The following is a 27,646-nucleotide window of genomic DNA, read 5'->3' as shown; positions in this document are numbered from 1 at the left end:
GCCATAGTTTTATGGTATCTCTGTACAGGCTATGAGCAAACTTAGGGGGCTGTTCCTGCTGAATTGTGCTTAGTACAGGGGAATCCCTATGCTGCCATAGTTTTATGGTATCTCTCTGTACAGGCTATGAGCAAACTTAGGGGGCTGTTCCTGCTGAATTGTGCTTAGTACAGGGGAATCCCTATGCTGCCATAGTTTTATGGTATCTCTCTGTACAGGCTATGAGCAAACTTAGGGGGCTGTTCCTGCTGAATTGTGCTTAGTACAGGGGAATCCCTATGCTGCCATAGTTTTATGGTATCTCTCTGTACAGGCTATGAGCAAACTTAGGGGGCTGTTCCTGCTGAATTGTGCATAGTACAGGGGAATCCCTATGTGCCATAGTTTTATGGTATCTCTCTGTACAGGCTATGAGCAAACTTAGGGGGCTGTTCCTGCTGAATTGTGCTTAGTACAGGGGAATCCCTATGTGCCATAGTTTTATGGTATCTCTCTGTACAGGCTATGGGCAAACTTAGGGGGCTGTTCCTGCTGAATTGTGCTTAGTACAGGGGAATCCCTATGTGCCATAGTTTTATGGTATCTCTCTGTACAGGCTATGAGCAAACTTAGCGGTCTGTTCCTGCTAAACTGTATGTATTATCCCCATCCTGGTTCTTGTTAGGCCATCTTTTTGTGTGTCAGTGGCACCACACATGCTCACTGGGCTCTGTGCCGCTTTCAGGCAACTAAATGTAGGGGATCTAGGAAACATATATATATATATATATATATATATATATATATATATATAAAATACCCCCATATATATATAATACCCCCATATATGTATATATATATATATATATGTTTATATAAACATATATATATATATATGCCCCCATATATATATAATACCCCCATATATATATATATATATATATATATATATATATATATATAATACCCCCCAGTCCGTCCCTGAGTACAGAGGGGCTCTTGTCGCTATTTGTATGAATGGTTTAAAATTTAGTGGTGAGTACAACTTACCTTTTTTTTGCTGAAGGTGGGGAGTTCCTGGGGGCACAGACTTGGTACAAAACCCAAACAAGGTGGGCTGTGTTTCTAGGCCAGTTCCTGGTTAAGGTTTAGGTGACACGGAGCACAGTGCAGCCATTAATCACTGTGATTAACCCCGTAATGTTACTAATGTTTCCATTAAATACAACCCCCCCCCCCCCCATTGTTTTCTCCTTAGATGTGTAAATGTGTGTAACGTGACCTTATCATTTAAATAATTAAAAAATAAATAAAAAAGGAGTTGGTAGTGACGAGCACAAGTCGTATTTTATCTGACATTTAATTAATTGCTTGTCTGCCCACGTGTTGTATAGTGTGTGGCGCCATCCATGCCAGATCTGTAGGAGCAGTTTGTTGGGAATCTACGCATCCAAGAACTCACATACAATGCACATACTTGGAATTTAGCTTAAAGCGACACTGACATGGGAAACAGGTTTGTTACAAACCCATCAGTTAATAGAGCTTCTCCAGCAGAATCCTGCATTGTAATCTGTTTTTCCCATGGGGCTAGCCATATTCTTCATTTCCCAGGGTGCCACAGCCATGTGACCTGTGCTCTGATAAACTTCACTCACACTTTACTGCTGCGCTGCAAGTTGGAGTGATATCCCCCCCCCCCTCACCCCCAGCAGCCGATCAGCAGAACAATGGGAAGGGAGCAAGATAGCAGCTCCCAGTAGGTATCAGAATAGCACTCAATAGTAAGAAATCCAAGTCCGGCTTGGGACTCCTCCAGTTACATGGGAGTAGGAGAAACAATAGGTTAGCTGAAAGCAGTTCTAATGTGTAGCGCCGGCTGAAAGCTCCGACTCAGGCACACTTTACTGCTGTGCTGCAAGTTGGAGTGATATCCCCCCCTCCCCCACAGCAGCCAATCAGCAGAACAATGGGAAGGGAGCAAGATAGCAGCTCCCAGTAGGTATCAGAATAGCACTCAATAGTAAGAAATCCAAGTCCGGCTTGGGACTCCTCCAGTTACATGGGAGTAGGAGAAACAATAGGTTAGCTGAAAGCAGTTCTAATGTGTAGCGCTGGCTGAAAGCTCAGACTCAGGCACACTTTACTGCTGCGCTGTAAGTTGGAGTGATATCCCCCCCCCAGCAGCCAATCAGCAGAACAATGGGAAGGGAGCAAGATAGCAGCTCCCAGTAGGTATCAGAATAGCACTCAATAGTAAGAAATCCAAGTCCGGCTTGGGACTCCTCCAGTTACATGGGAGTAGGAGAAACAATAGGTTAGCTGAAAGCAGTTCTAATGTGTAGCGCTGGCTCCTTCTGAAAGCTCAGATTCAGGCACACTTTACTGCTGCGCTGCAAGTTGGAGTGATATCCCCCCCCCTCCCCCCCAGCAGCCGATCAGCAGAACAATGGGAAGGGAGCAAGATAGCAGCTCCCAGTAGGTATCAGAATAGCACTCAATAGTAAGAAATCCAAGTCCGGCTTGGGACTCCTCCAGTTACATGGGAGTAGGAGAAACAATAGGTTAGCTGAAAGCAGGTCTAATGTGTAGCGCTGGCTGAAAGCTCAGACTCAGGCACAAGGCACTGAGATGGCGCCTACACACCAATATTACAGCTACAAATACATTTGTTGGTTCAAGAATAAAAGGTTAAATGGCAGAGGGAATTATTTGCTGTGTAACAGTGTCATTTAGAAATAAACAGTGCCCCATAAATTTCATGGCAGAATCCCATTTACTTAAGCAGGGTGTTTTTGGGGCTCCCCTTCCAATATTGCTACTTCCCACCCCCCATCCATCCAGACTTCCTGCAAAGTGTAGCTTGCATGCTGAAATGTATAGAGCCACGTGTGCTTACAGTCACTTGTCAGCCTAAACCCCATCCTAATGTATAAATAAAAGGAAGGAGCAGCACGGCTCGGTTATACTATCATTTGACTAAACGCACATTGATCAATAATTGATGCAGAAGCAGCGACGGCGGCTGTTACTCACTTCCATCCTGTTGTTTTTATTCTGTTTATTTTCTGTTACACACACAATACAAGCCTTAGTTACGGCACACAAGGCTTCACACAAGGGTCATTTATTAACACTGGGCAAATTTGCCCCGGGCAGTAACCCATAGCAACCAATCAGTGATTGCCTTTTTTTCAGGCAGCTGCAAGTAGAACAATGAATGTAAGAATTTGCTTGGTTGCCATGGGTTACTGCCCACGAGCAAATTTGCCCTCTTTTGATAAATTACCCCCCATTGTCCCTAATTGTATCTAAGATCATAGAACTGGGGAGGAAAGGGACAACCTGTGGATCTGCATTGCACATTGCCAGCCAAATGAACCATGGCTGTAAGGTGACCTGAGAGAGGATTATGGGACGCGTGAACTGTGACTTTGGTTATTACAATGGCATTTCGTAGAGCAGGCTTGGCATGTGTTCTTTCCGCCACATGTCCGTATCATACTAACGGCTGTGTTTCCTTCCCCAGCCACCCAGATCGATCAGAATGAACTACAAGAACTTTTCCAGATCACTTCCGGTGACATTTATCGGATAAACATTAATGGTGGGTATAAAATCAAATCTATCAGCCTTGTGTTGCTTTGTGATCTTTTGGGAGGGATCTCTTTAGAAGCCTCCCCCTCAGGCACAGCTTTGGGTTCCAGCTGTACCCAGTCCCCATGGTATATTTCCATCCGTTCCATTGTGAATGTGGGGGGAAAACACACCAGTTATACAGAGCTGGTAAAAGAGAGAGTATTTCTAGGGATGTACCAGATCCAGGATTCAGTTCGGGATTTGGCCCAGATTCTGCCTATTTCGGCAAGATTTGGATTCGCCCCGAATTCTTAAAGTGATACTGACATGATGCTGATACTGTCAGTATCTCTATAAGGAGACATATAGGATAAATGGGAAAACCCCTAACCCTGTAGGCAATTATGAATAATATCCGGTGCTGGTTTCCCTTTGGGCTAAACATTAACCCTATCTGTAACAATGGCCCCTTTATTGGAGCTCCCTATAGATCCTCTCAGGTCCCTGTCTGGGTTTCACATGAGGGGTGGGCGTGTCCTAACGGTCCCTGCCAGAAGCCCAGTAGGAGGGGGAGAGCCAATCACAGCCCTGCAGTCACACAAGCACAGGCAGGCTTCAGTTCCCTATCAGGTCTGCCTAGCTGCTGATTGGTTCCTATCCTACAGTGCCGCCGCCCCCCCTGCACATCCAGAGAATTGAGCCAGCAGGAAGTGGAACAGGTGGGCGGGGCTAGTAGGGTTTTGAGGGAATTTCTCAATAAATCAGTCCAAAACACAACTTTTTTAAGCACAATCCTTCTATATTTAGAGGAGTATAATTCTCTGGTACAGTCTTAATTTTTATATGACATGTCTCCTTTAAAATTACGTGACATGGAAGTAAAATAAACGTTACACCCACCCCCCCCCCACCCCCCACCCCCCCCCCCCCCCCGACAGAGCTAGGAAATGCATGGTAGGGCTCTCCCCACAAGGCCACCAATCAGAATGGGGCCTGATAGGGAAATGCCCCATGAAATGATGCCAGGCTGTACCCCGAGATTGCTTTCTGTGCCCTTCAGTGTGTTGTTCACTCTCGCTCTTTTGTTGACAGTGCAGTCTTTGGAGAGAATCCTTCGTTCCCTGGGGACCGCTAGTGACACGCAGGAGCTGAGGGATCGCCTGTAAGTTTCCCACCTCTGTTTTATTCCTCCCACAGTGCCGAGCTGCTATCTCACCAATCACATGGCAGGAATACAATATATCTAATGGGGCGCACTAAATCCTATCATTCATGCATTTGCTGAACCCCAAGTCCTGGTGATAATATGTATATTCAAATATGGGAGCGCCTGTCCCATCCATCATTGCTTTATCTCTGAACAAAAATTTTATATTTAGCTGTGTAATTTCTTAAAGGGGAACTAAACCCTAAAAAATTTTGCATTTGATATACTAAACTGCCCAGAAGTGTAACAGCCCTTTAACAGTAACAAACCAAGCCTTCATAGTTGCCCCAAGCAGCTCCCCATCTTTTATGTGTCAGTGGCACCACACATGCTCAGTGGGCTGCTGTTGGGAAGCTAAGCTTAGGGTGTGTGGGAAATCATCAAGAAGAAAGTCACATCTGTCATAGAAGCTGATGCTACAGGGCTGATTATGAATCAATTCTGTTGCAGACTGCGCTGATTTCAATGCTGCCATGAAATGTGAATCTGAATAACTAATGAACTTTGTAATGTAAAAACAATATACCGTATATTTACAATATCATGAGTGGATCCCTAAGCGCAGGTAAGTGACAGCAGCACAGAGTATGTGCTGGGAATCCGCTGCTGGGAGCATAGTCAGGGGCACAGGGTTAGCAGTCCTGGGGTTTTTGCATTTAGAATGTGGCAGCTTGGAGCCAGTGTCTTGCTGCTTCTCATCTTCTAAGTTTCCAGGCCCATTACTCCCCCCAGGGTAATAGTTTCCCCCATATCTGCAATAGAGCATGAGTGACTACCAGTAAGGCATGGGTGCCCCCCGGGGGGATGTATGGCGCCCTGACACACAGGCTTATCTCTGTGCCCTTTCATATGTTCTGTCTGCTCAAGTCATTGCTTGATGGCTCTATCAGTACCGGGGCTGAGCCGGCAGGGGGGCTTGTCTACTGCCACTTTTTCTAATGCCCCCTGCCAGTCGCAGTGTAATAACATTTCTAGGAAAACATTCTATTTTGGTGCCTTAAAAGAGGGAAAGGAATTGCTCCCACTAGGGAACTGAAAAGCCGCTTATGGCTCAGGTTCAGCCGAGATAAGGGGACCATTAGCCATCTTTATTTATGTGTAGCGAGAACAAGCTGCAAGGCATTGCGTGGGGCTAAAGCCAGCCATATACCTTCAGATTTGGGTCGTCTTCCGACGAACATTGGGATATCAGTCGTAGGTTTAAATGCAACGGTCTGAAACTCACATTCAGGCTAAAATTGTAGGATAAAGCCCTAAATGTAACCAATGGAAGGAGGTTCTGAGCATGAAATAGTTACAGGCACCAATCGTACGAGGATATCAGTAGATTTTATCCTTATGCAACTGAAATTTTCCAACCTGTCCAGTCGACTAAGCGACCAATCACCATGGTACAGAATTATGGATACAATAATTCTGAGCCCTCACATGGTCTGAAAATTGTATGAAACTTGGTTTTGTATGGTTTTATCATGTACAGTGTATGTATAATATATATGTGTATGTCTGTACAGTATATGTATATATGTAGGTATGTGCTTGTATGTAGGTATATTTATATATGTACAGTAGGTGTGTATATATGTAGGTTTGTAGGTATCTGCATGTAGGTCTGTGTGTATGTATGTACAGTATGTGTATGTAACTATGTGTAGGTATATGTATGGTGCATTTAGGGACAGCTGTACCCTTCAGATAACTAAAAAAAAAATGCTTTGTGCAGCAAGTCCCCCTCCATGAAGCATAGGGTGAGCCCTTTATTGCGTTCTAATAATCAGTGCACTTCCCTCAGGGCCTCTCTATAAATATGTTTGCCTTGTAGCCTTTGGCCTGCCATTGGGCTCCCTGTGCAGTGGGACCACCCCGGTGCTCATCATCATCATCATGGCCTCTGCCAGTTTGACAGCTGTGCCAGTGTTCCCACAAGGTGATCCTTCCACCAAGTGGCCTGGGAATTCAGGCGTCAGTAGGACTCCTTGTCCTCCATGGGACACCGTAGCCTTGTGCTTTAGACTGAGCAAAGGCAACTCAAAACAGCCTCTTGGTCTGGTCTCTTCCTGCAGTTAAAGGGGCCCCTGAGGGATGCAGCATTATGCCCCACTCACACAGGTTACCTTGCCTGGCCGGGGCAATGCATAGTAAGTAGAATGGCACACTGGGCAATTTCAAGTGTTTGCCCCCAATGCAAAGAGAATGGGAATGTGGGAAATTCCCTTGGAAATGCAGCACCGTCGCATTACAGTGATTGCCATTCAGCATTTTGTCCCTAAAGGGTTCCGTCCCCCTCACGTACATGCCCCCCTGGATAGCTCCCATTTTCCCTTTCTAAAGGGCCTAGCTGGGGTGCTGTGCTATAGATAATTCCTATTGCCTCGGGGTGAGTTTGTCATAGCGATTCCTATTGCGCCGAGGCCGCTGTTTATTCCTCTAATGATCCCATCATGCAATTCCTGCGTATAGAGCAGTTCTACCAGCCCTCGGGCAGCCGTACATGCCAGTCTGCTCCGGCCAATAGGGACGGGCAAGCAAAGCGGTAATAGAGTTGTACCACAATGGAAAGTAAATATTCAAATCTGGTCCTATCTTTTTTTTCTCCTCATTCTAAAGCGGCGCTTTCATGGCAGGATTAGAGAGCGGCAGGCATAAGCAGAGACCGCAGAGCGCGCTAATCCCGCAGCCGCACACTTTGCATGCAAGGTATTACTTTGAAGGGCTTTACATATTAGCAGAAGCCTAAATGATGTGTCAAAGCGTTTATGGAAATATTCTCTTCCCCCTCAATCTCCCTCAAAGCGGCAGAAAGAATCTACATGAGATACGATGAAAGCCCCGACCCTCAATTAAACAAGCTGGCACGTGGCAGCGCCCATACCTGCCGCCATCATCTCTTCATTAAACCCCCAATACTTCTCTGCTTCCAACCTCTCACTCCATCCATCAGCGTTTCTGGGGGGGGATAGAAAGCTATTTGATGTCGGTGCTATAAAAATTAATAAAGGGCTTCCATGTCGGAATTATCTTTATGTATAAATAAACTTCTAGGGATGTGTCATAATGGGGAGCGGGGGTGGCATTGTTTCATTCCATGCGCGCTCCTTCCGTTATCAGAATAGTATCGCATATTCTCATTTATGTAGCGCAGGTAGGTCACATGGGGCACAAACAGACGCAAGCAACCGCTTTTATTGCACCTTTACACCCATGGGCACAGGGCTTTGCACCCATGAGTGTCCTGTAATGGATAAAGCGCTGCTTGAGATGATAAATGGGCATCCCCTTGGACTCCTCAGAAGTTATGAAGTGCCAAATCCCTAGCAAGCTGGGTAAAGGCATCTTTTTTTTTTTCTTCTGGACACTTGGAGCTTTGTGGCATACAGGGTCACCCCCTTTCCCCATGGAAATGGGAACCTTAAAAGAAATCTATACCCCCCCCCCCCAAACAACGTAGGTCTCTATACAAATATATCACATAAACAGCTCATATGTAAAACCCTGCTTCATCTAAATAAACCATTTTCATATAAATATACTTATTTAGCAGTATGTGCCATTGGGTAATCCTAAATAGGAAACTGCCATTTTATGTACTAAGGGCCGCCCCCTGGGATCATAGGAGTCACAGTGCACACAAACAAGCCAAGGCACACATACATGCTAGGCCCCATCAGCCAATGAATGGGCAGAGTTCTGCCTTTTGCTCCCACACTACTTCCTGTTACAGTTAGAGCTGCATCACTTCCTGTCAGCTGATCTCTGAGGGAGCACACAGCCCAGCACTAAATGGCGGCTCAAGGGAAAGGATGTAAAAGGGCAGTATTTACTGATATATATATTCCAGTTTGGGGAGATTCTTTAATAGGCCACTTAACATAATATAAATAGTGTGTTGGTTACGTATTCATTCTGGGGGTGTAGTTTCCCTTTAATATCCTGGCTCTTTATTGTATTTCATGGGGGCTTTAGCCTGCAGCCCTCAGCTGTTCCCAAATATCTCCTGCCCTGAGCAGTTGTTGGCGGGGGAACAGCTGCACCCCGGTGGGTTCATCATCACAATGAATAATATTTATTTTGGTGTGTCATGTTCTTTTCCTGGCTTGTGATTGATGAGTAGAAGTAGCGCACTCAGAGCCTGTGTGCCGCCGCTAATTCCTTAGCCGCCCAGCTTCATCTGTCACTGTCACCGCCACGCTGGGAGACACTTTAGGGACAGACTCGTCCATAGAAGGGTGCTGAGTGGGGCCCACGCCGTGCCTGCATGGTGATAGCTGTCCTTTCATTACCTGCTCTTAGGTCAGGGTATCATTTGGCTTTGCATATTGATATGGGTCTATAAGTGTTTGCCCCCCACTGGAGCACATCACATCACTTGGGGGCCCACCTTTAAGCTCCTTTTCCATTATAGGTGCATCTAGTGCTAAAGAATGGGGATATTGTATGTACAGTGGTGTGAAAAACTATTTGCCCCCTTCCTGATTTCTTATTCTTTTGCATGTTTGTCACACAAAATGTTTCTGATCATCAAACACATTTAACTATTAGTCAAAGATAACACAAGTAAACACAAAATGCAGTTTTTAAATGAGGGTTTTTATTATTTAGGGAGAAAAAAAATCCAAACCTACATGGCCCTGTGTGAAAAAGTAATTGCCCCCTGAACCTAATAACTGGTTGGGCCACCCTTAGCAGCAATAACTGCAATCAAGCGTTTGCGATAACTTGCAACGAGTCTTTTACAGCGCTCTGGAGGAATTTTGGCCCACTCATCTTTGCAGAATTGTTGTAATTCAGCTTTATTTGAGGGTTTTCTAGCATGAACCGCCTTTTTAAGGTCATGCCACAACATCTCAATAGGATTCAGGTCAGGACTTTGACTAGGCCACTCCAAAGTCTTCATTTTGTTTTTCTTCAGCCATTCAGAGGTGGATTTGCTGGTGTGTTTTGGGTCATTGTCCTGCTGCAGCACCCAAGATCGCTTCAGCTTGAGTTGACGAACAGATGGCCGGACATTCTCCTTCAGGATTTTTTGGTAGACAGTAGAATTCATGGTTCCATCTATCACAGCAAGCCTTCCAGGTCCTGAAGCAGCAAAACAACCCCAGACCATCACACTACCACCACCATATTTTACTGTTGGTATGATGTTCTTTTTCTGAAATGCTGTGTTACTTTTACACCAGATGTAACGGGACACGCACCTTCCAAAAAGTTCAACTTTTGTCTCGTCGGTCCACAAGGTATTTTCCCAAAAGTCTTGGCAATCATTGAGATGTTTTTTAGCAAAATTGAGACGAGCCTTAATGTTCTTTTTGCTTAAAAGTGGTTTGCGCCTTGGAAATCTGCCATGCAGGCCGTTTTTGCCCAGTCTCTTTCTTATGGTGGAGTCGTGAACACTGACCTTAATTGAGTCAAGTGAGGCCTGCAGTTCTTTAGATGTTGTCCTGGGGTCTTTTGTGGCCTCTCGGATGAGTTTCACTGCGCTCTTGGGGTAATTTTGGTCGGCCGGCCACTCCTGGGAAGGTTCACCACTGTTCCATGTTTTTGCCATTTGTGGATAATGGCTCTCACTGTGGTTCGCTGGAGTCCCAAAGCTTTAGAAATGGCTTTATAACCTTTACCAGACTGATAGATCTCAATTACTTTTGTTCTCATTTGTTCCTGAATTTCTTTGGATCTTGGCATGATGTGTAGCTTTTGAGGTGCTTTTGGTCTACTTCTCTGTGTCAGGTAGCTCCTATTTAAGTGATTTCTTGATTGAAACAGGTGTGGCAGTAATCAGGCCTGGGGGTGACTACAGAAATTGAACTCAGGTGTGATAAACCACAGTTAAGTTATTTTTTAACAAGGGGGGCAATCACTTTTTCACACAGGGCCATGTAGATTTGGAGTTTTTTTTCTCCCTTAATAACGTAAACCTTCATTTAAAAACTGCATTTTGTGTTCAATTATGTTATCTTTGACTAATAGTTAACGGTTTTTGATGAGCAGAAACATTTAAATGTGACAAACATGCAAAAGAATAAGAAATCAGGAAGGGGGCAAATAGTTTTTCACACCACTGTATGTATATCTTTATTTATAAAGTGCTACTTAATATACGCAGTGCTGTACAGTAGAATACATCAATACAAACGGGGTTATTAAGATAATAATAGATAAATACAAAGTATAAGAATAAATACAAGATACACTTGCAATAAGTTATTCTGGGAATCCAGAATATGAGGCCAAATGCTAAGTGTTCTGCCATTCAGAATCCAAATCTGTAGTATCAGAATCTCTAGTCATGTGACTAAAGGTCTAGACAATTAAACTCAAGAATTTTATCATCAGTATCACTTTAATGACCTTAATCAGCAAGGAGAGCAACCTGTTGTGTGTTGGAAAGTCACTGATAGAAGGGGTAGAAGCACAGTAAGTCGGAGGCTCATTCCCACAGGCAAGGTTACAGCCAATAAATCCCACCTTGTTCTGTGCTTATTATATCAGTCCTTTCTCTATAAGGCACAGGCAATGTGCTTTTACTACAGTCGTTTGTTGGCTTATTAGGGGTACTACAGTCTCACTTATCCACTTTGTCATTCAGTGCCAAACTGGGGTGTTAGTGGGGTTCAGGAAGACTTGCCCTTTATTGTTACTAGCTCAACTCTATGGGCACATTTGGGTTTATTATTATTATTATTATAATTGCTACATGTGTTCATTCTCCTTACTAGTTCAATTCATACACGGGAGACCAGGTTTCATTGGGGTGGGGAGATTTAAAGGGAAACCAAAGGCTTGTAAAAGGTTCAAGTAACTATGCAAAGGAGCCTTAATGGATTGCTGCAGGGTGCAGCTTTGGGTTCATCACTGATATGGACCTGTGCTGTGGGGCTTCCTATGCAGGGGGCTTTTGGGCTTGGGGAGGATTAATGCACTAGCCTATAGGGACATAAGGCTGATGTCAGCTGCTGACGCCGAGATGGGCAGGGGGCACAGTAGATCAATACTATACACAGCTATATATAAGGCATAGTGACACATTCATGGGGAATAGGGGAAATGCTGCTCTCCCTTTAAGACATTATCAGCAACTTGTCATAGTCATATGGCTCCATAGAAATAATGTTCCGTCATTTTCATTCCCTTTATTCAGTGGCGACACATTATGCAGCGTTAGAACATCAAGCCATGCCTCAGTGGCCCCTTGTCTGTGATCCCCCCCACACACTTATGCACAAACACTCACTTACTCAACTCACACTTGGATCACACGTCCCATGCCCACGCTAGGATTGCTTATCCATCACTCTGACGCAGTGGAGCTTACAATCTAGACACATTCACACACATCAGGGGACAATTAGTTTGCCTGTTGGGAAACTGAAATACCCAGAGACATGGGGGGTACATACCTACAATCCTGCTGTAGGTTGGAATCGAACTGAAGTGGGTGCTGCCCACCCTATTCCTATGCATGTGTCTGTATGAGCGCCCAACCCAACGGCTGAATGCCCGGGACACACTCTGCTGTGTGTTTCAAGGCAAAGTTAACCCATGATAATAAAGAAGTGTTTATTTGTGCATCTGAGGCAATGGCTTGCTATTACATATAAGAGCACCATATTAGTCACTGAGTGCAATGAGGCTCCCCAGGAGCGCCCGATGACTCCCATTGTTACTCAGTGCAATTATTCTCCCACTCGCAGCATGTCACTGTCTCGTCAGCACGCTGGCGTGTCTCATAGCTGTGTATAGCGGCCCCCCTGTGTGGGAACAAAAGGCTTGGCCCCCCAGCTTGGGATTTCTACAGAATCTTAATAAAAGCCTAGTGACTGTACCCCTTCCCCTTTATACACTGTATACAGCCCTTTCCTGTATTACACTCACCCAGTTATGTGGGGGGGGGAGGCTGCCGGCAGGTATAGTCACCTCTATACCCCCTCCAGGGGCTACTTCATTACTGCACATAGCACTATGCAGAGCATTGAAACAGTCAGGGGGTGCCAGCACTAAAGGCGCTTACCCACAATGCAATTCCTAAAAATCCCCAAAACCTCTCTCCTGACAGCAGTGCTGTCCCCCCTCAGGCCGACACAGCGATGCCTTCTGTGTTTTCTTCTTGTTTTGTGTTGTCTTAATGTTGAGTAAATCTTCGCTTCCGTGTTTAAACCCAGGGACAAAGAGACGCCATCTGGCTGCTTTATCCGCAGCCCAAACGCTCGTTTCCTTACAGATATGTTTCATAATTACGTGTGGCGACGGTATGAACATGGGCCGTACAGAACCGGGAGCGAAAGATGGATATTTAGAAAGAAATCCATATTAGTGTTGGTCTTTTACACCTTGGCAATGATTGTACAGATATGAAACTCTTCTGGGAAGGTTCCCACTAGATGGTGGAACAGTGTTGCTGGGAGTTGCTCCCATTCAGTCACAAGAGCATTAGTGAGGTTGGGCAGTGATGTTGGGGATCAGGCTCACAGTCGGGGTTCCATCCCACAGGGGGTCAGTTGGGTTGCCCCTCCCTTCGCTGCTATAACTGCCCCTGCCCTTCTGGGAACTTTCCCACTAGATGTTGGAACAGTGTTGCTGGGAGTTGCTCCCATTCAGCCACAAGAGCATTAGTGAGGTTGGGCAGTGATGTTGGGGATCAGGCTCACAGTCGGGGTTCCATCCCACAGGGGGTCAGTTGGGTTGCCCCTCCCTTTGCTGCTATAACTGCCCCTACCCTTCTGGGAAGGTTCCCACTAGATGTTGGAACAGTGTTGCTGGGAGTTGCTCCCATTCAGCCACAAGAGCATTAGTGAGGTTGGGCAGTGATGTTGGGGATCAGGCTCACAGTCGGGGTTCCATCCCACAGGGGTTCAGTTGGGTTGCCCCTCCCCTTGCTGCTATAACTGCCCCTACCCTTCTGGGAAGGTTCCCACTAGATGTTGGAACAGTGTTGCTGGGAGTTGCTCCCATTCAGCCACAAGGGCATTAGTGAGGTTGGGCAGTGATGTTGGGGATCAGGCTCACAGTCGGGGTTCCATCCCACAGGGGGTCAGTTGGGTTGCCCCTCCCTTTGCTGCTATAACTGCCCCTACCCTTCTGGGAAGGTTCCCACTAGATGTTGGAACAGTGTTGCTGGGAGTTGCTCCCATTCAGCCACAAGGGCATTAGTGAGGTTGGGCAGTGATGTTGGGGATCAGGCTCACAGTCGGGGTTCCATCCCACAGGGGTTCAGTTGGGTTGAGGTTAGGGGTTCTGTGCAGTCAGGTTGATCGCATCTCAGCCACCCATTCTGTAGGAGCTGGCTTTGTACCTTGGGGGGCATTATTGTACTGAGACAGGATAGGACCCCCCAAACTGTTGCACAAAATAGGAAGCACGGAATTGCTAGGAATGTCATTGGATCATGTAGCCTTAAAGTTTAACTGGAACCAGGGGCCCCAAACCTTGGAAACAGCCCATTGACATTCCAATAAACTGCCAGATGGAGAAGTCACCCCAAAGGACTTGTTTCCCCTTCCCCGGGGTCCAATGGTGGTAACTTTATACCCCTCCAGCCGACAGTTTTATCCTCCAACCAGCAGATGGCAGTGCATATTTTAGCAATTTTACCCACACGCAGGGTAACAACTGGGTTTGCCTGATCGAGGGCAAATGTGGAGGCTGAAAGTGAAAGTTGCTAGTTGCTCAATGTGCTATTTACACCAATGACAAATCACGTGCTGCCCCTTTGGGCAATGGCACACAGGGTGATGGGTTGCCCTTTGTGCCACCTCTCATAGCTTTGCCGGCAGTGAAATCTTCCATTAAAATAAATGGCAGTTGTGTGTGTGTGTGGGAATGGCGTTGCCATGGATACCCACTAACATCACTTGAGCAGTAATGACAGTCACGTCGTTATGGCTGCGGAAAACAATAGAAGGTGAACTGGGATAATTCCAGATACAGATACAATTCCTTATCCAGAAACTTGTTAACCACAAAGCTCCGAATTACGAATAGACTCCATTTTAAGCAGTAATTTAAATTTTGATTTGAAGATGATTTCCTTTTTTTCTCCCTGTAATAACAAAACAATACCTTGTACTTGATCCTTAGTAAGCGGCATGAATCCATATTAGGGGCAGAACAATCCTGTTGGGTTTAAATAATGTTCACATTATTTTAATGGAAGTTATGGTACTCAGATCAGTACTTCTGCCCTGCTTTATGGCTGAGATTCTAGCTATCTGTATAACAGAGCATTCTGTCACAGTGGCACAGATCCTATCTGATCCCCCCCCCATTGTAAGCAGCAGTCCTGCCCTGCTTTATGGCTGAGATTCTAGCTATCTGTATAACAGAGCATTCTGTCACAGTGGCACAGATCCTATCTGATCCCCCCCCCATTGTAAGCAGCAGTCCTGCCCTGCTTTATGGCTGAGATTCTAGCTATCTGTATAACAGAGCATTCTGTCACAGTGGCACAGATCCTATCTGATCCCCCCATTGTAAGCAGCAGTCCTGCCCTGCTTTATGGCTGAGATTCTAGCTATCTGTATAACAGAGCATTCTGTCACAGTGGCACAGATCCTATCTGATCCCCCCATTGTAAGCAGCAGTCCTGCCCTGCTTTATGGCTGAGATTCTAGCTATCAGTATAACAGAGCATTCTGTCACAGTGGCACAGATCCTATCTGATCCCCCCCCATTGTAAGCAGCAGTCCTGCCCTGCTTTATGGCTGAGATTCTAGCTATCTGTATAACAGAGCATTCTGTCACAGTGGCACAGATCCTATCTGATCCCCCCATTGTAAGCAGCAGTCCTGCCCTGCTTTATGGCTGAGATTCTAGCTATCTGTATAACAGAGCATTCTGTCACAGTGGCACAGATCCTATCTGATCCCCCCATTGTAAGCAGCAGTCCTGCCCTGCTTTATGGCTGAGATTCTAGCTATCTGTATAACAGAGCATTCTGTCACAGTGGCACAGATCCTATCTGATCCCCCCATTGTAAGCAGCAGTCCTGCCCTGCTTTATGGCTGAGATTCTAGCTATCTGTATAACAGAGCATTCTGTCACAGTGGCACAGATCCTATCTGATCCCCCCATTGTAAGCAGCAGTCCTGCCCTGCTTTATGGCTGAGATTCTAGCTATCTGTATAACAGAGCATTCTGTCACAGTGGCACAGATCCTATCTGACCCCCCCCCATTGTAAGCAGCAGTCCTGCCCTGCTTTATGGCTGAGATTCTAGCTATCTGTATAACAGAGCATTCTGTCACAGTGGCACAGATCCTATCTGACCCCCCCCCATTGTAAGCAGCAGTCCTGCCCTGCTTTATGGCTGAGATTCTAGCTATCTGTATAACAGAGCATTCTGTCACAGTGGCACAGATCCTATCTGATCCCCCCATTGTAAGCAGCAGTCCTGCCCTGCTTTATGGCTGAGATTCTAGCTATCTGTATAACAGAGCATTCTGTCACAGTGGCACAGATCCTATCTGATCCCCCCCCCATTGTAAGCAGCAGTCCTGCCCTGCTTTATGGCTGAGATTCTAGCTATCTGTATAACAGAGCATTCTAGACAATATGAAATAGAAATAATTTCAGAATGACACCCAATAGGCTGAGTACCTTTCTAACACCAGGGTCTATGGTTAACATATTGGTGCCCATTTGGATATCACTGGCTGATTATAACCACAGACTGTTTGCTACATAAAACAAGAGGCCCCAGCATTATACATTGGATAACAAGACAGTGTAATTAATTGCTTTTAGGCTTCATGCTGCTCACTCATTGATTTTAGAGGGAATTTTGAAGAGTACTTATCTGCATTGAGTCATCCTCCTGCTTTGCCTATTAGATCATTTGTATCTATTGCGCAGAGATGGGCAGTGTGTATAGATGCTTTGCGCTGTATGGAATGGCCAAACACCTGCCCGATGGGACAAATTAAATATATTGAATTTTATTCTTGTTTTATATCCCAGGAATCATGTGTTACTGTTTTAGGGCAAATCCTTTCCCTGCACAAGTGGAACTAAGAATAGAAAGCAATAGAGTCACCCTTTGCCCCAAAGTAGAGCAATAACACTGCCACCCTGTGCCCCAGAGTAGGGCATTAACTGTGCCACCCTGGGCCCCAAAGTTGGACAATAATCATGCCGCTCCGTGCCCCAGAGTAGGACAATAATCGTGCCGTTCCATGCCCCAGAGTAGGGCAATACCAGTGCCACCCTGTGCCCCAGAGTAGGGCAATACCAGTGCCACCCTTTGCCCCAGAGTAGGGCAATACCAGTGCCACCTTGTGCCCCAGAGTAGGGCAATAATGGTGCCACCTTGTGCCCCAGAGTAGGGCAATAATGGTGCCACCCTGTGCCCCAGAGTAGGGCAATAATGGTGCCACCCCTATAATAGTTACAGTGAGGGCATGAATGTGTTCTTTCCCTATTTGTTCATCAATAATCAGTATTGCGCTACAGATTGCCAGTCCCACCCTGCAGTAGAGCCTATAGGAATAATAGTTAGCAAACACTGAATAAGATGAGGATTGTTGGGGCGCTTTCCCTTCTGGACTGTGAAGCGATGCAGGTCCTGGGGTGCAGAGCCGCGTATACAGATTGGATATAGAAACTGAACCCCAAACATGAGCCAAGTGCCAGGGATGCTTTCCAGCCGCTGCCGGTTCCCCCACGTTTTGGACTGGACCCACCAGCCTTCAATCCAATCTGTGTGACTGATAACTGACAGCTTGTGCTCAACTCATTTGGGTGAGTTCCCAGTGTTGTGGGATGTAGTTCTGCGTGTCTCGTTTCATTGCTTAGGGACTTCTCTGCCTCTAGCCCACCGGCCTCCCTTACTGCCCCGCGCGTAGCCCTAGGTACCCATAATTGCCCGGAGCTTGGTGTGCATTTTGCTGCCACACAATCAGGGAGTAGAAAGGCGTACTTTGCCTTTAAAGCCTCAGTGCTGAATGGGAATGACCAGCCCTGCGCCTGTCTCTCTGCTATTTGCCTGCACTGCCAGCAAAGCAATATCCTGGAGAGCAAGGGAGGGTTTATTTGTGAGTCTGGGTCAGCGCCGCGCTGATTGGAAGAGACTCTGGAAATTAAACCAGCTTTTTATATGCTTATTAAAAGAAAATGAGTGGATCTTGTCTCCTGCTTTATTGGATTATTGCGCTCATAAAAAAACAAAGCCACAGCCTCAGTGTAACGGGCAATCTTCCCACCCACTTTATTCCTGTGCTCCTGGCACTGGGGGTCCTACACTGGGGGGGTCCAGCTGGCCCAACTGTACCTATAGGGGGCACCATGTGACACACTGAGCCCAAACATGACAGTTCTGATTGGGTTAGAATGACCTTAGCAACCAGGCTGTGGTTTGAATGAGAGACTGGTATATGAATAGGAGTGGGGCTGAATAGAAAAATAAGCTGTATAAAGTAACAATAACAATAAAACTGGAGCCTCACAGAGCAAGAGCAATAGGGTTTGGCTCCCGGGGTCAGTGACCCCCATTTAAAAGCTGCAAAGAGTTAAAAGAAGGCAAATAATTAAAAAACTATAAAAACAAATAAATGAAGACCAATTAAAAATTTGCTTAGAATTGGCCATTCTACAAGATACCAAAACTAAGCGTAAAGGTGTCCAGAAATTGGCCAGATTTTAGTCGGGCAGGTTGGGCAGTGCTGTTGTACAGGGGGGCACATTGATGTGACGCAGTAAGCTGATTGGCCCACGTGGGTAACGACGTTAGAAGTAGAAGCAGTGTACTGTAGTATCTGTGCGGCTGCCACAAATGTACCTATGTGCCCGAACTGTAGGGTTCCGTCTATTCTGGGTTACTCGGGCCCTCTGGCACAATATCAGGCCTAGTAGCTGTGTGTATAGGGGGTATAGTGCAGGTAGTGCCCCCTAATACTACTGGCTGGGAAAGGAATGGCTGAGCTATCAGTACAAAGTGTTATTGTTGCAATTATAAGCGGGGACTACTTTTCCCATAGTGCCCTGTTTAACTCCCAGCGTTCCTCACCAATAAGACTTTGTACTGATAGCTCAGCCATTCCTTTCCCAGCCAGTAGGGGAGTATTAGGGGGGGCACTACCTGCGCTGTACCCCCTATACATACAGTTACCCATAGGGCCCTGTTTAACTCCTGCTGTTCCTCACTAATAAGACTTAGTACTGATAATTCAGCCCTTTCCTTTGCTACACTGCACAGCTTTCTGGGCAACAGGTTCTGTGGATAATGGATCCTCTCTCTGTAATATCAAACACAGGTTGTGCACACAACATTAGTGCCGTCTCTCATTCTGGGAAGAAAAGCAGCCGAGTTGCACAGAAATGTGCAGTCAGCAAGAATCCAAAATAAACAAATCTGCGCTTTAGTGCTTTAGTTTGTGTCAGTGTGTGTATCAGTGTGTGAGGGATGTTGTGGCAGATAAAGGAGCGGTGTATGGGTGCCGGGGTGCAGCCAATGGGTGCCAGCGGTTGCTGACAATACCTGCGCCGGTTGCCACAGAAACATCCCTACAGATTCCAGCTGACTCATCCATCTGTAACTTCAGCTTCTGTCTGCAGATCTGTCAGCGCCACCAACAGGCCAGAGGGGGAACAGCTACGGGGGTCTCTGTGAGATACAGTGCCATGGCAGGCAGGCAGGGATTAGCTACCGGGCACAGACTGGCATGGTTCTGCTCGTATGAGAGCCGGCTGCGGCTTTAGCGGGGGCAGCTTTGGCACATTCACTCGGTAGCCAGTGTGGCTCTTCCCATAAACCTTCAGCTTCCAGCATTTCCCCAAAGCCACAGGCGGATGGGTGCCCTTTGCCACATTGGTGCGCTGTGCCCGGTGCAATTGCTGCAATTTGCCCGGCGCTTCCCTTCCAGCCTGTCTGAATGTGCACATAATTCCTTGTCTGGGCCGCGCACTGCTCTCTATTTAGCGGCTACGGGCGAGCGCTCTCGCAGTCCCCCCGCTATACCTCTCTGTAATTAAGCTCTCAGCCCCGGCGAGGCGCTGGCACAGGGGGGCACTAATAATTACCATAATGAAATCTCTTTTGACTCCTGTTTATTAAATGAAGGGAACTTGCTGAACAATGTGAATTTCCTTCCCTTATTTCTTTTTAATGAGCTTTCTGTTGCTGCTTTCAGGGAGGCGCCACTTTAAGTGGTCTTTTGGGGGGCATCCGCATCCGTTTCTATTACGGGCTAATGCCGCGCTTTTCCCTTTCTAGGAGATTAACATTTAAGTGCAATAAGTCCTGTCATTGGGAGGCACATACAGCAGCTAAATGTGCAAATGCTTTGGGCTCTATAACAGCAAATACACATTATTTTGGGGGTATAAAAGAAGGTGGGGTGGTACTTTCTGTTTATTGGGTATATGATTATAGCAGCCCCTCTGTACAGCTGGCGCTAGGGGACATGATAATAAGTAATGTGTGTAAGTGAGCGGGCTCAGGGGGGCCAGTAGGTGGGGGTCCCTATGTGTATTAGACAGCACTCTAGGGACACTGCTTGTGCCACTCTATATCCTACATGCATGGGGGTAGCTTGGTATCTGCCCCTGCTGGGTGGGTTCTGTTCCTATAGATACGGCGGCAGAATATACAGGGCTTGTCACCCAGCATCTCCCCTGTGCCACATGAATGCAGGGCATCGGCTGCCATGTAACATAGTGTGTCAGGCACCTGTCAGGGCTGTGAGTAGCCCCGGGGCTTGCCCATCTGCTGGAGCACAAGTCTGCCAATACTGGCACCATTACACTTGGGGCCACAGCCTCCCCCCACCTTCTGTTTTCTGGACTTAGTTTAGAAATGGATTTATTTAAAGGGGAAATAAATCCCCCTCGTTGCTTATCAATGATAGGGCTCCCCAGCTCATCCACTAGCGGTCCCCTCTATCTGCAGTGCTATGGAAAATGGTTTATGGTTATACCCCTGCACCCCTGGGCAGAGGGCCCTGCCAGCAAAGGGAATGGGACCCCTGCTATAGCCACACCTCTCATCCACCCCTGCCCTGCCCACTTCCTATTAACCCCTCCTCCTTCACAACCTGCAAGTTGCACTTTTACCCCCTCTGCCATGAGGCCCCAGACAGCAATTCCCCTTGTCTCCCCCCCCCCCCCCCATAGAAGCCCTGTTGCTAAGGGATACAAAGCTGCCTGAAATTGGGAATTGTATGGGAAACCCAGTTGGAGGCTTTGGATGATGCTTCTTAATAATTGGGGCAAACACAGCAGCACTCTATATGGGATAAACCTGCAGTTACGTATATTGTGTGTGTGTGTGTGTGTAATATTTCTATCCTTGCCATGCTACCATGAAGGCTATAAAGGGGAAATAACCTTTGGGTTATTTTATTTTTTACTCCTTTCTGTTTATTATCCATAGTTTTTAAGGTCATTGCATTGAATGGAATTGGGGGGCACAGGGAGCCATTACTGATCACTGATTTTTGGCTGATTTTCTAGGGAATATTCATTGGGCAGTGCTTTAATTGGTTCTCTTCTTATTTTACAGCCATTTCACTCAGCAAGAAACCAACAACACTATCACTTCCAGCACCAAATCCATTCGGCAACTCTCCGAGTTTGTTCGTGGTTCCTCTCGGGTGAGTGCAGCAGTTTGTCTCGTTGTTCTGGTGCACTCGCCAACGCAGAATTCTCTGTTTAGAACACATTCTTATATAGGGTAGAAAGTTATACCAGCAGTTTCATGTAGAAATGAGCGTGGTGCATAGGAATCCTGCAAGTCTGTCCCTGTATGAAGCTCGTCTCTATGTATCTATCACTAATAAGGAGATAGGTGCAGGCTGTCACTAGTAAGGAGGTGGGTGCAGGCTATCACTAATAAGGAGATAGGTGCAGGCTGTCACTAGTAAGGAGATGGGTGCAGACTGTCACTAGTAAGGAGATGGGTGCAGGCTGTCACTAGTAAGGAGGTGGGTGCAGGCTGTCACTAGTAAGGAGGTGGGAGCAGGCTGTCACTAGTAAGGAGATGGGTGCAGTCTGTCACTAGTAAGGAGATGGGTGCAGTCTGTCACTAGTAAGGAGATGGGTGCAGGCTGTCACTAGTAAGGAGATGGGTGCAGGTAGTGCAGCTTATAGACTGGCTGGAATCATTGGCAAGTAATAACACAGAGCTGTGTGTGTTTGTTCTGCAGCAGGATCGCCTTCAGCTGGATAGACTGAGAAGCCAGTTATCCGATATAATCCAGCGCTACGGAGTCGTGCAGAAGGTACGGGTCAACCTTCCCTTGGCTCACTCCTCTCTGTGCCCTGTGCCAGCCTCTCTGATCCCATGGAGTTCACTAAATCAGAAAGAAACTCCATTAAAAATACATTTCATATCTTTATTGAATGCCTTATATTATCTGTAGCCACTCAAAGCTATCTGTCTGTAATTATTTGTTTTTCTTTATTCTACAAAACTCCTTATTCTAAAGGTGAGGGGGATCCGGGATCCCCATTCATTCACAGGCTAGATTTGTATTCATTCTCTTTTTGTTCATGAGTCCTTCTTGTTCCATCTTGGCCTTTACTCTCCTTGCTGGTAAATAACAGCAGCCGTTTATCAGTCCATGTATGGGACCCTCAGACGGGCCTGCCTGACTAATATCTGTCAGATCCAAAAATCCTATTGGGACGAGGAATGCATTGGCGTGTTGATGGGGTCATGGTGCCGACGGCCGCCTCAGAGTGGGCCATATTGGATTGATCAGATTGCTGCGACAGAGCATCTAACTGATGACAATAGGTTTTATTTTTCTTTAAAATGTAGGTTTATACTGGAAGGCCATGTTGTACCCCCAATAAATTGGCCACTGGGGGCACTGACTTACTAGAGATTTTGGATGTTGTAACCCTGTAACCTTGCCATTTTCATGAGTAAATAGAAATGAACAGATAAATAAAGCTCTGATCTATGCAGAACTCCAGTATTCTATCCAGTGTTGTGCTTTTCATGGGCTGCATTGATTCTTTATTATGACAAGGCAAATGCTGTGGATCTTGTACAGTTAGGTTGGGTTAATGTGCCCTATTCCATCAGTGTAACATGCTCTCTTCTCCCCACAGAAAATTGCAGAGAAGTCCAAGTCACTGCTGTCTGCCGACCAGAAATCTATAAAGGTAAGTGCTTGGCACGTGGGATTTCTTTTATTTGTCAATCTCCAAAAAACATATTTTAATTTATAATTCTAAGTTTACTTACACAGAGGGCCATAAACAAGACCTTTTAACCAGCTCAGCTGTCTCATAGGTATCCTGTTATTCCAGCGTCCTTGGGTCCAACGTAAACCCCTCTGCCTCACCGGCTTCTCTCCGGTCCTGCCTGGGCAAACCTTAGCTTTTGGCACTTTCTCTACCCACATACTCTAGTAGCCTCTCTACCTCCAGTATCCATTTGTTTGGCCCACTGTTCCTTGTTACTGTTCTGTCAATATTAATAAAAAAATAATAATACAAATAAAATAATGGGGGAAGAGGTAGGGGTTGTCTGTCTTGGTAAGGAAGAAGGGTCAGCATTTTCACGGACAAGGCTTGGAACTAGGCAGAAGCAAAATAAGCACCTTCCTCAAGTACATTTAAGGGTGAAGACACACGGAGCTACTAGTAGCAGCTACTAAAACAGACAATGCTGATCATTTACTGATAATTGCTCTATGTGTATTAGCAGAGGCAATTCTCAGTATTGTCAATGGCAGGGCATTTTCTGGCGTTTAGTATACGTGACAAGTAGCTGCTACTAAGTAGCTCTGTGTGTCTTTGCTCTAAGGAGGAGCAGTGATGTTGTTGGTGCTTTAAATTAGGGATGCACTGAATCCAGGATTCGCTTTGGGATTTGGCCTTTATGAAAGGATTCGGGTTTTGCCGGATCCATGACTCTGGCCGAACCGAATCCCAATCCTTAACATCACATCATTTTTGGTCACACAAACGCGGAAGTCGAACATTTTTCACCGCTTACGAAGCACAGATCTGGCCGAACCCTGAATCCTTTGAGAAAGATTCAGCCAGATCCTAAATTAGTGGATTCTGTGTGTGCCGAAGTTAATTGTTTCATGCCCCCCTCCCCTATGTGACACCTGCCCCACCTGGTAGTTAACTTGCCCTTTATGTTTCTGGGGGGTGGTAGGAGCCCAGCAGGAATGGAAAGCAGTTAGGGCTAAAACCCACGGCAGATATTGATCAGAGTGGGTCAGATATTATGTGATCTTGTCATGCAGAATTGTGGGATCCTTCAATATCTGCAGAATTGTGGGATCCTTCAATATCTGATCCCCATAGGCTGTAATGTAACGTCCGATCTGATACAGTCAGATGGTGGGTTTTGTTCCTGCATCTCCAGCCGACAGTTAGTGTTTTGCAATGAGGATAAAAGAGTCTGTCAGACACCATCAGATTTTCTCTCGTCAGATGAAGACGCAGCGTTCCCTTCCGACAGGCAAATCCTTCCTGTAGTTACACATCAGCTTTGTGTATCAGTCCCATTATATTCTGACCCACGCGACTACATCTGACTGGTGCGATTGGTCGATCCAAACACCAAACTGGAGAGATGCTGAACAAAAAGTGAAATCATTAAACTACAAATAGGAAAAAATGAAGGCAAATGGTCTCAGAATATTATTCCCTGCATCATATTAAAATTTAACTCAGATGAACAACCCTCAATGGACGTTGGCTGTGGACAAAGCTCTGCCCAAATGAGATGTGATTGTAATTGAGATAATCATGGCAAAAACAGCAGCATTAGTGTGCGGTGGTGCTACACAATATAGTAATATCTACACTGCATAGTAACCAGGGAACTGTGTGTAGCACGGAGCATTGCCCCTTATTATTCTGAGCCTTATGGAGCCTACTGCACAGAACCAGGAGGTTCATAAAGTTCTGCCCATTTTATATTTCACTGTTTGATTTCTATTGGAGTCAGGGTTATAGTAACGGGAAGAGATAACGAGGAGAGATTCCCCCCGGAACAAAAGAACTGAAGCCAGAGAGGCAGCAGCGGCCCCGGGGCCAACGCCTGGAGAATAATGAATCCAAATGAAGCGCTGGGCCCAGAGCCACAAAGGGATCAAGTGGGATAGGGATGGGGAAGGCTTGATTGCTTCTCACACATTATTGTCTGTAAATGGGGGAAAGGCTCAGGGTTCAGGGAGTCACGGCCGGCCAAGTCATTTAGTAAATTGGCAAACATTGCATTGTTCCGCAGGTTATGGCAAGATTTAAGGTCAAGCTGAAAGTGCACAGCGACGATTGGTTTAGGGTAACCTTCTACAGAATGGTTTGACCTTGGGAAGAGTCACAGAGATGGTTTTATAGAGCCAATCTGGGGGGTCAGTCTCCGGCAGCAAAGCGACGCTCAATATCCATGGGAATATTCAGTGCAAGGTCTGATACAGAAATAACATATAAATAATCATAGTTCTATAGCCCACCTTGTATGGTGTGTCCAACCTGTCACTGATACACATGCTAAATACAAATATATATATTATTATATCTGCACCTTTATATCCAGCTTCATTTATCCTGGGGACAAGGCTTTGGGGAGATTGTATGTGGCTGAGCCAGGGCTAGCATCTCTCTTGTCTGGCTAGTAATGTGTTTTATAGGAACTTTCCCTTTGTTCCTCTTCCCCCGACTCAGCGAGTAGCAGCCGGGCAGTAGTTACAGGGACACTGCCATGATATTTATGGGGCACTTTTTATTTCTAAATGACACTGTAACACAGCAAATAATTCCCTCTGCCATTTAACCTTTTATTCTTGAACCAACAAATGTATTTGTAGCTGTAATATTGGTGTGTAGGCGCCATCTCAGTGCCTTGTGCCTGAGTCTGAGCTTTCAGCCAGCGCTACACATTAGAACTGCTTGCAGCTAACCTATTGTTTCTCCTACTCCCATGTAACTGGAGGAGTCCCAAGCCGGACTTGGATTTCTTACTATTGAGTGCTATTCTGATACCTACTGGGAGCTGCTATCTTGTTCCCTTCCCATTGTTCTGCTGATCAGCTGCTGGGGGTGAGGGGGGGGGGTATCACTCCAACTTGCAGCGCAGCAGTAAATTGTGAGTGAAGTTTATCAGGGCACAGGTCACATGGCTGTGGCACCCTGGGAAATGAAGAATATGGCTAGCCCTATGGAAAAAACAGATTACAATGCAGGATTCTGCTGGAGAAGCTTCATTAACTGATGGTTTTGTAACAAACATGTTTTCCCATGTCAGTGTTCCTTAGCTGGGTACCATTTCTGTATGGTTGGCATAGTTGACCTTTACATTTGTCAGTTTTATTCAGGTCCCTGTGCTGTTTATACGGAGGGGCCCGTGCATCCGAGGACAGGCGCTGTGCGTAACTGGAACCGCTTTTATGACAGTGCCGTCACCCTATCTGGGTCAGCCTGACAAACGGATCTCGCTGAACTGCCTCGTAACTGACTGTGGCTCTCAACTGAGCTCATTGGGCTCTCAGCAGACGGTAGGGCCGGGCCCTTTCTGCACTGCTGGTTCAGAGTTTAACCCTTCTCACTCTCCATCCGAGAGTCCAACTCAATAGCAATGAAGCAATAGCTGGGTCTGTTAATCAGCTGGCTTCCACTACATTATTTCAGGAGTCAGAACCTGCAGTGCAGAGAATATCAGTATCCACACAGACTCTGCATTCAGTTGCAGTTACATTTATTTTGGGGTTCTCTTGCCCCACATATTCAAAGCAACGTGACCTGAACTCCCCCCCCCCCCACACATATATGGTGCATTGGGCTCTTCATACACCAATTGGCATTAGAATAAAGATGGTAATTTGTAGAAGGATCATTGCTCACAAAGGAATTAGCAAGGGGGGACTGCGTCCCTGCTCAGATGTTCCACGTCGGATTGTGCGTGCCCCCCAGCCATGATAAAGCCGTTGTTGTGAGAGGACGCTTATTGGACGTGTCACCTTGTGACTAAAATGGCTCTGTTTATAATATGGAATCATTTCACGTGTGCCGGGCTGTCCCATCCGGACAAAAGGAACTGACAGGAGATCCTGCACGATGGCAGCAGGGGGTATAATGGGATTATTGCAAGCTCTTTACATTGGGCGCCCTGACCTTGATGTGTACGAGTAGGGACTGTGGGTAATGCGAGGGGAAAGCCGAGGTTCCCTATTGAGTTATATAAAGGGACAGGATCGGCTCTTCTGCTAATGTATGAAATCTCTCCCGGCCCCTTCCCTTGTCTGAAAGGCTTAATGTCGTGTCACGCGTGGCGATTTGCTGCCATGTTGTCTCCAAAGCTTTCCCCTAGGGAGGTCTCGCCGGCCAAACGCCTCCAACTGTCACATTTCTCCTTGTTAGAGTCAATGGGAATTGCCAAGATGTCATTATAACCTGAAATGCAACTGGAACAGTTCTCTCGCCGAGAAATGTCTCTTGGATATTGATGTTGCCCCCCCCTGGAATTTGTGTTCATAAAAGCCCCTCTGAGCCAGTTATATTGTTACCCCTGTGCCCTTCAACTCCGTTCTCCTTGAGTGGCACTTACTGTGTCTAATATTGTGGGAAGTCTCTGTACTGACTAATAGTGACTGATGGGGCTGTTCCTGCTGAATTGTGCTTAGTACAGGGGAATCCCTATGCTGCCATAGTTTTATGGTATCTCTCTGTACAGGCTATGAGCAAACTTATGGGGCTGTTCCTGCTGAATTGTGCTTAGTACAGGGGAATCCCTATGTGCCATAGTTTTATGGTATCTCTCTGTACAGGCTATGAGCAAACTTAGGGGGCTATTCCTGCTGAATTGTGCTTAGTACAGGGGAATCCCTATGTGCCATAGTTTTATGGTATCTCTCTGTACAGGCTATGAGCAAACTTAGGGGGCTGTTCCTGCTAAATTGGGCTTAGTACAGGGGAATCCCTATGTGCC

General features: G+C 46.3%; 1 protein-coding gene across 1 annotated transcript in view; it reads left to right on the top strand.

Annotated features, from left to right (window-relative positions):
* Positions 1 to 27,646, top strand: part of tsnare1 (t-SNARE domain containing 1) — a gene marked incomplete at its 5' end in the record, with an annotated part of 149,016 nt that overhangs the window by 45,500 nt on the left and 75,870 nt on the right. The window contains 5 exon segments of the mRNA NM_001112923.1: positions 3,509 to 3,586; positions 4,651 to 4,720; positions 21,251 to 21,341; positions 21,894 to 21,968; positions 22,807 to 22,860. Of these exon segments, the coding sequence (NP_001106394.1) occupies positions 3,509 to 3,586; positions 4,651 to 4,720; positions 21,251 to 21,341; positions 21,894 to 21,968; positions 22,807 to 22,860 (368 nt within the window).

The sequence above is a fragment of the Xenopus tropicalis genome, chromosome 6 (genome assembly GCF_000004195.4).
Source record: "Xenopus tropicalis strain Nigerian chromosome 6, UCB_Xtro_10.0, whole genome shotgun sequence".
NCBI lineage: Eukaryota > Metazoa > Chordata > Amphibia > Anura > Pipidae > Xenopus > Xenopus tropicalis.
Note: the sequence above shows the minus strand (reverse complement) of the source record. Positions and strands in the feature narration are given on the sequence as shown.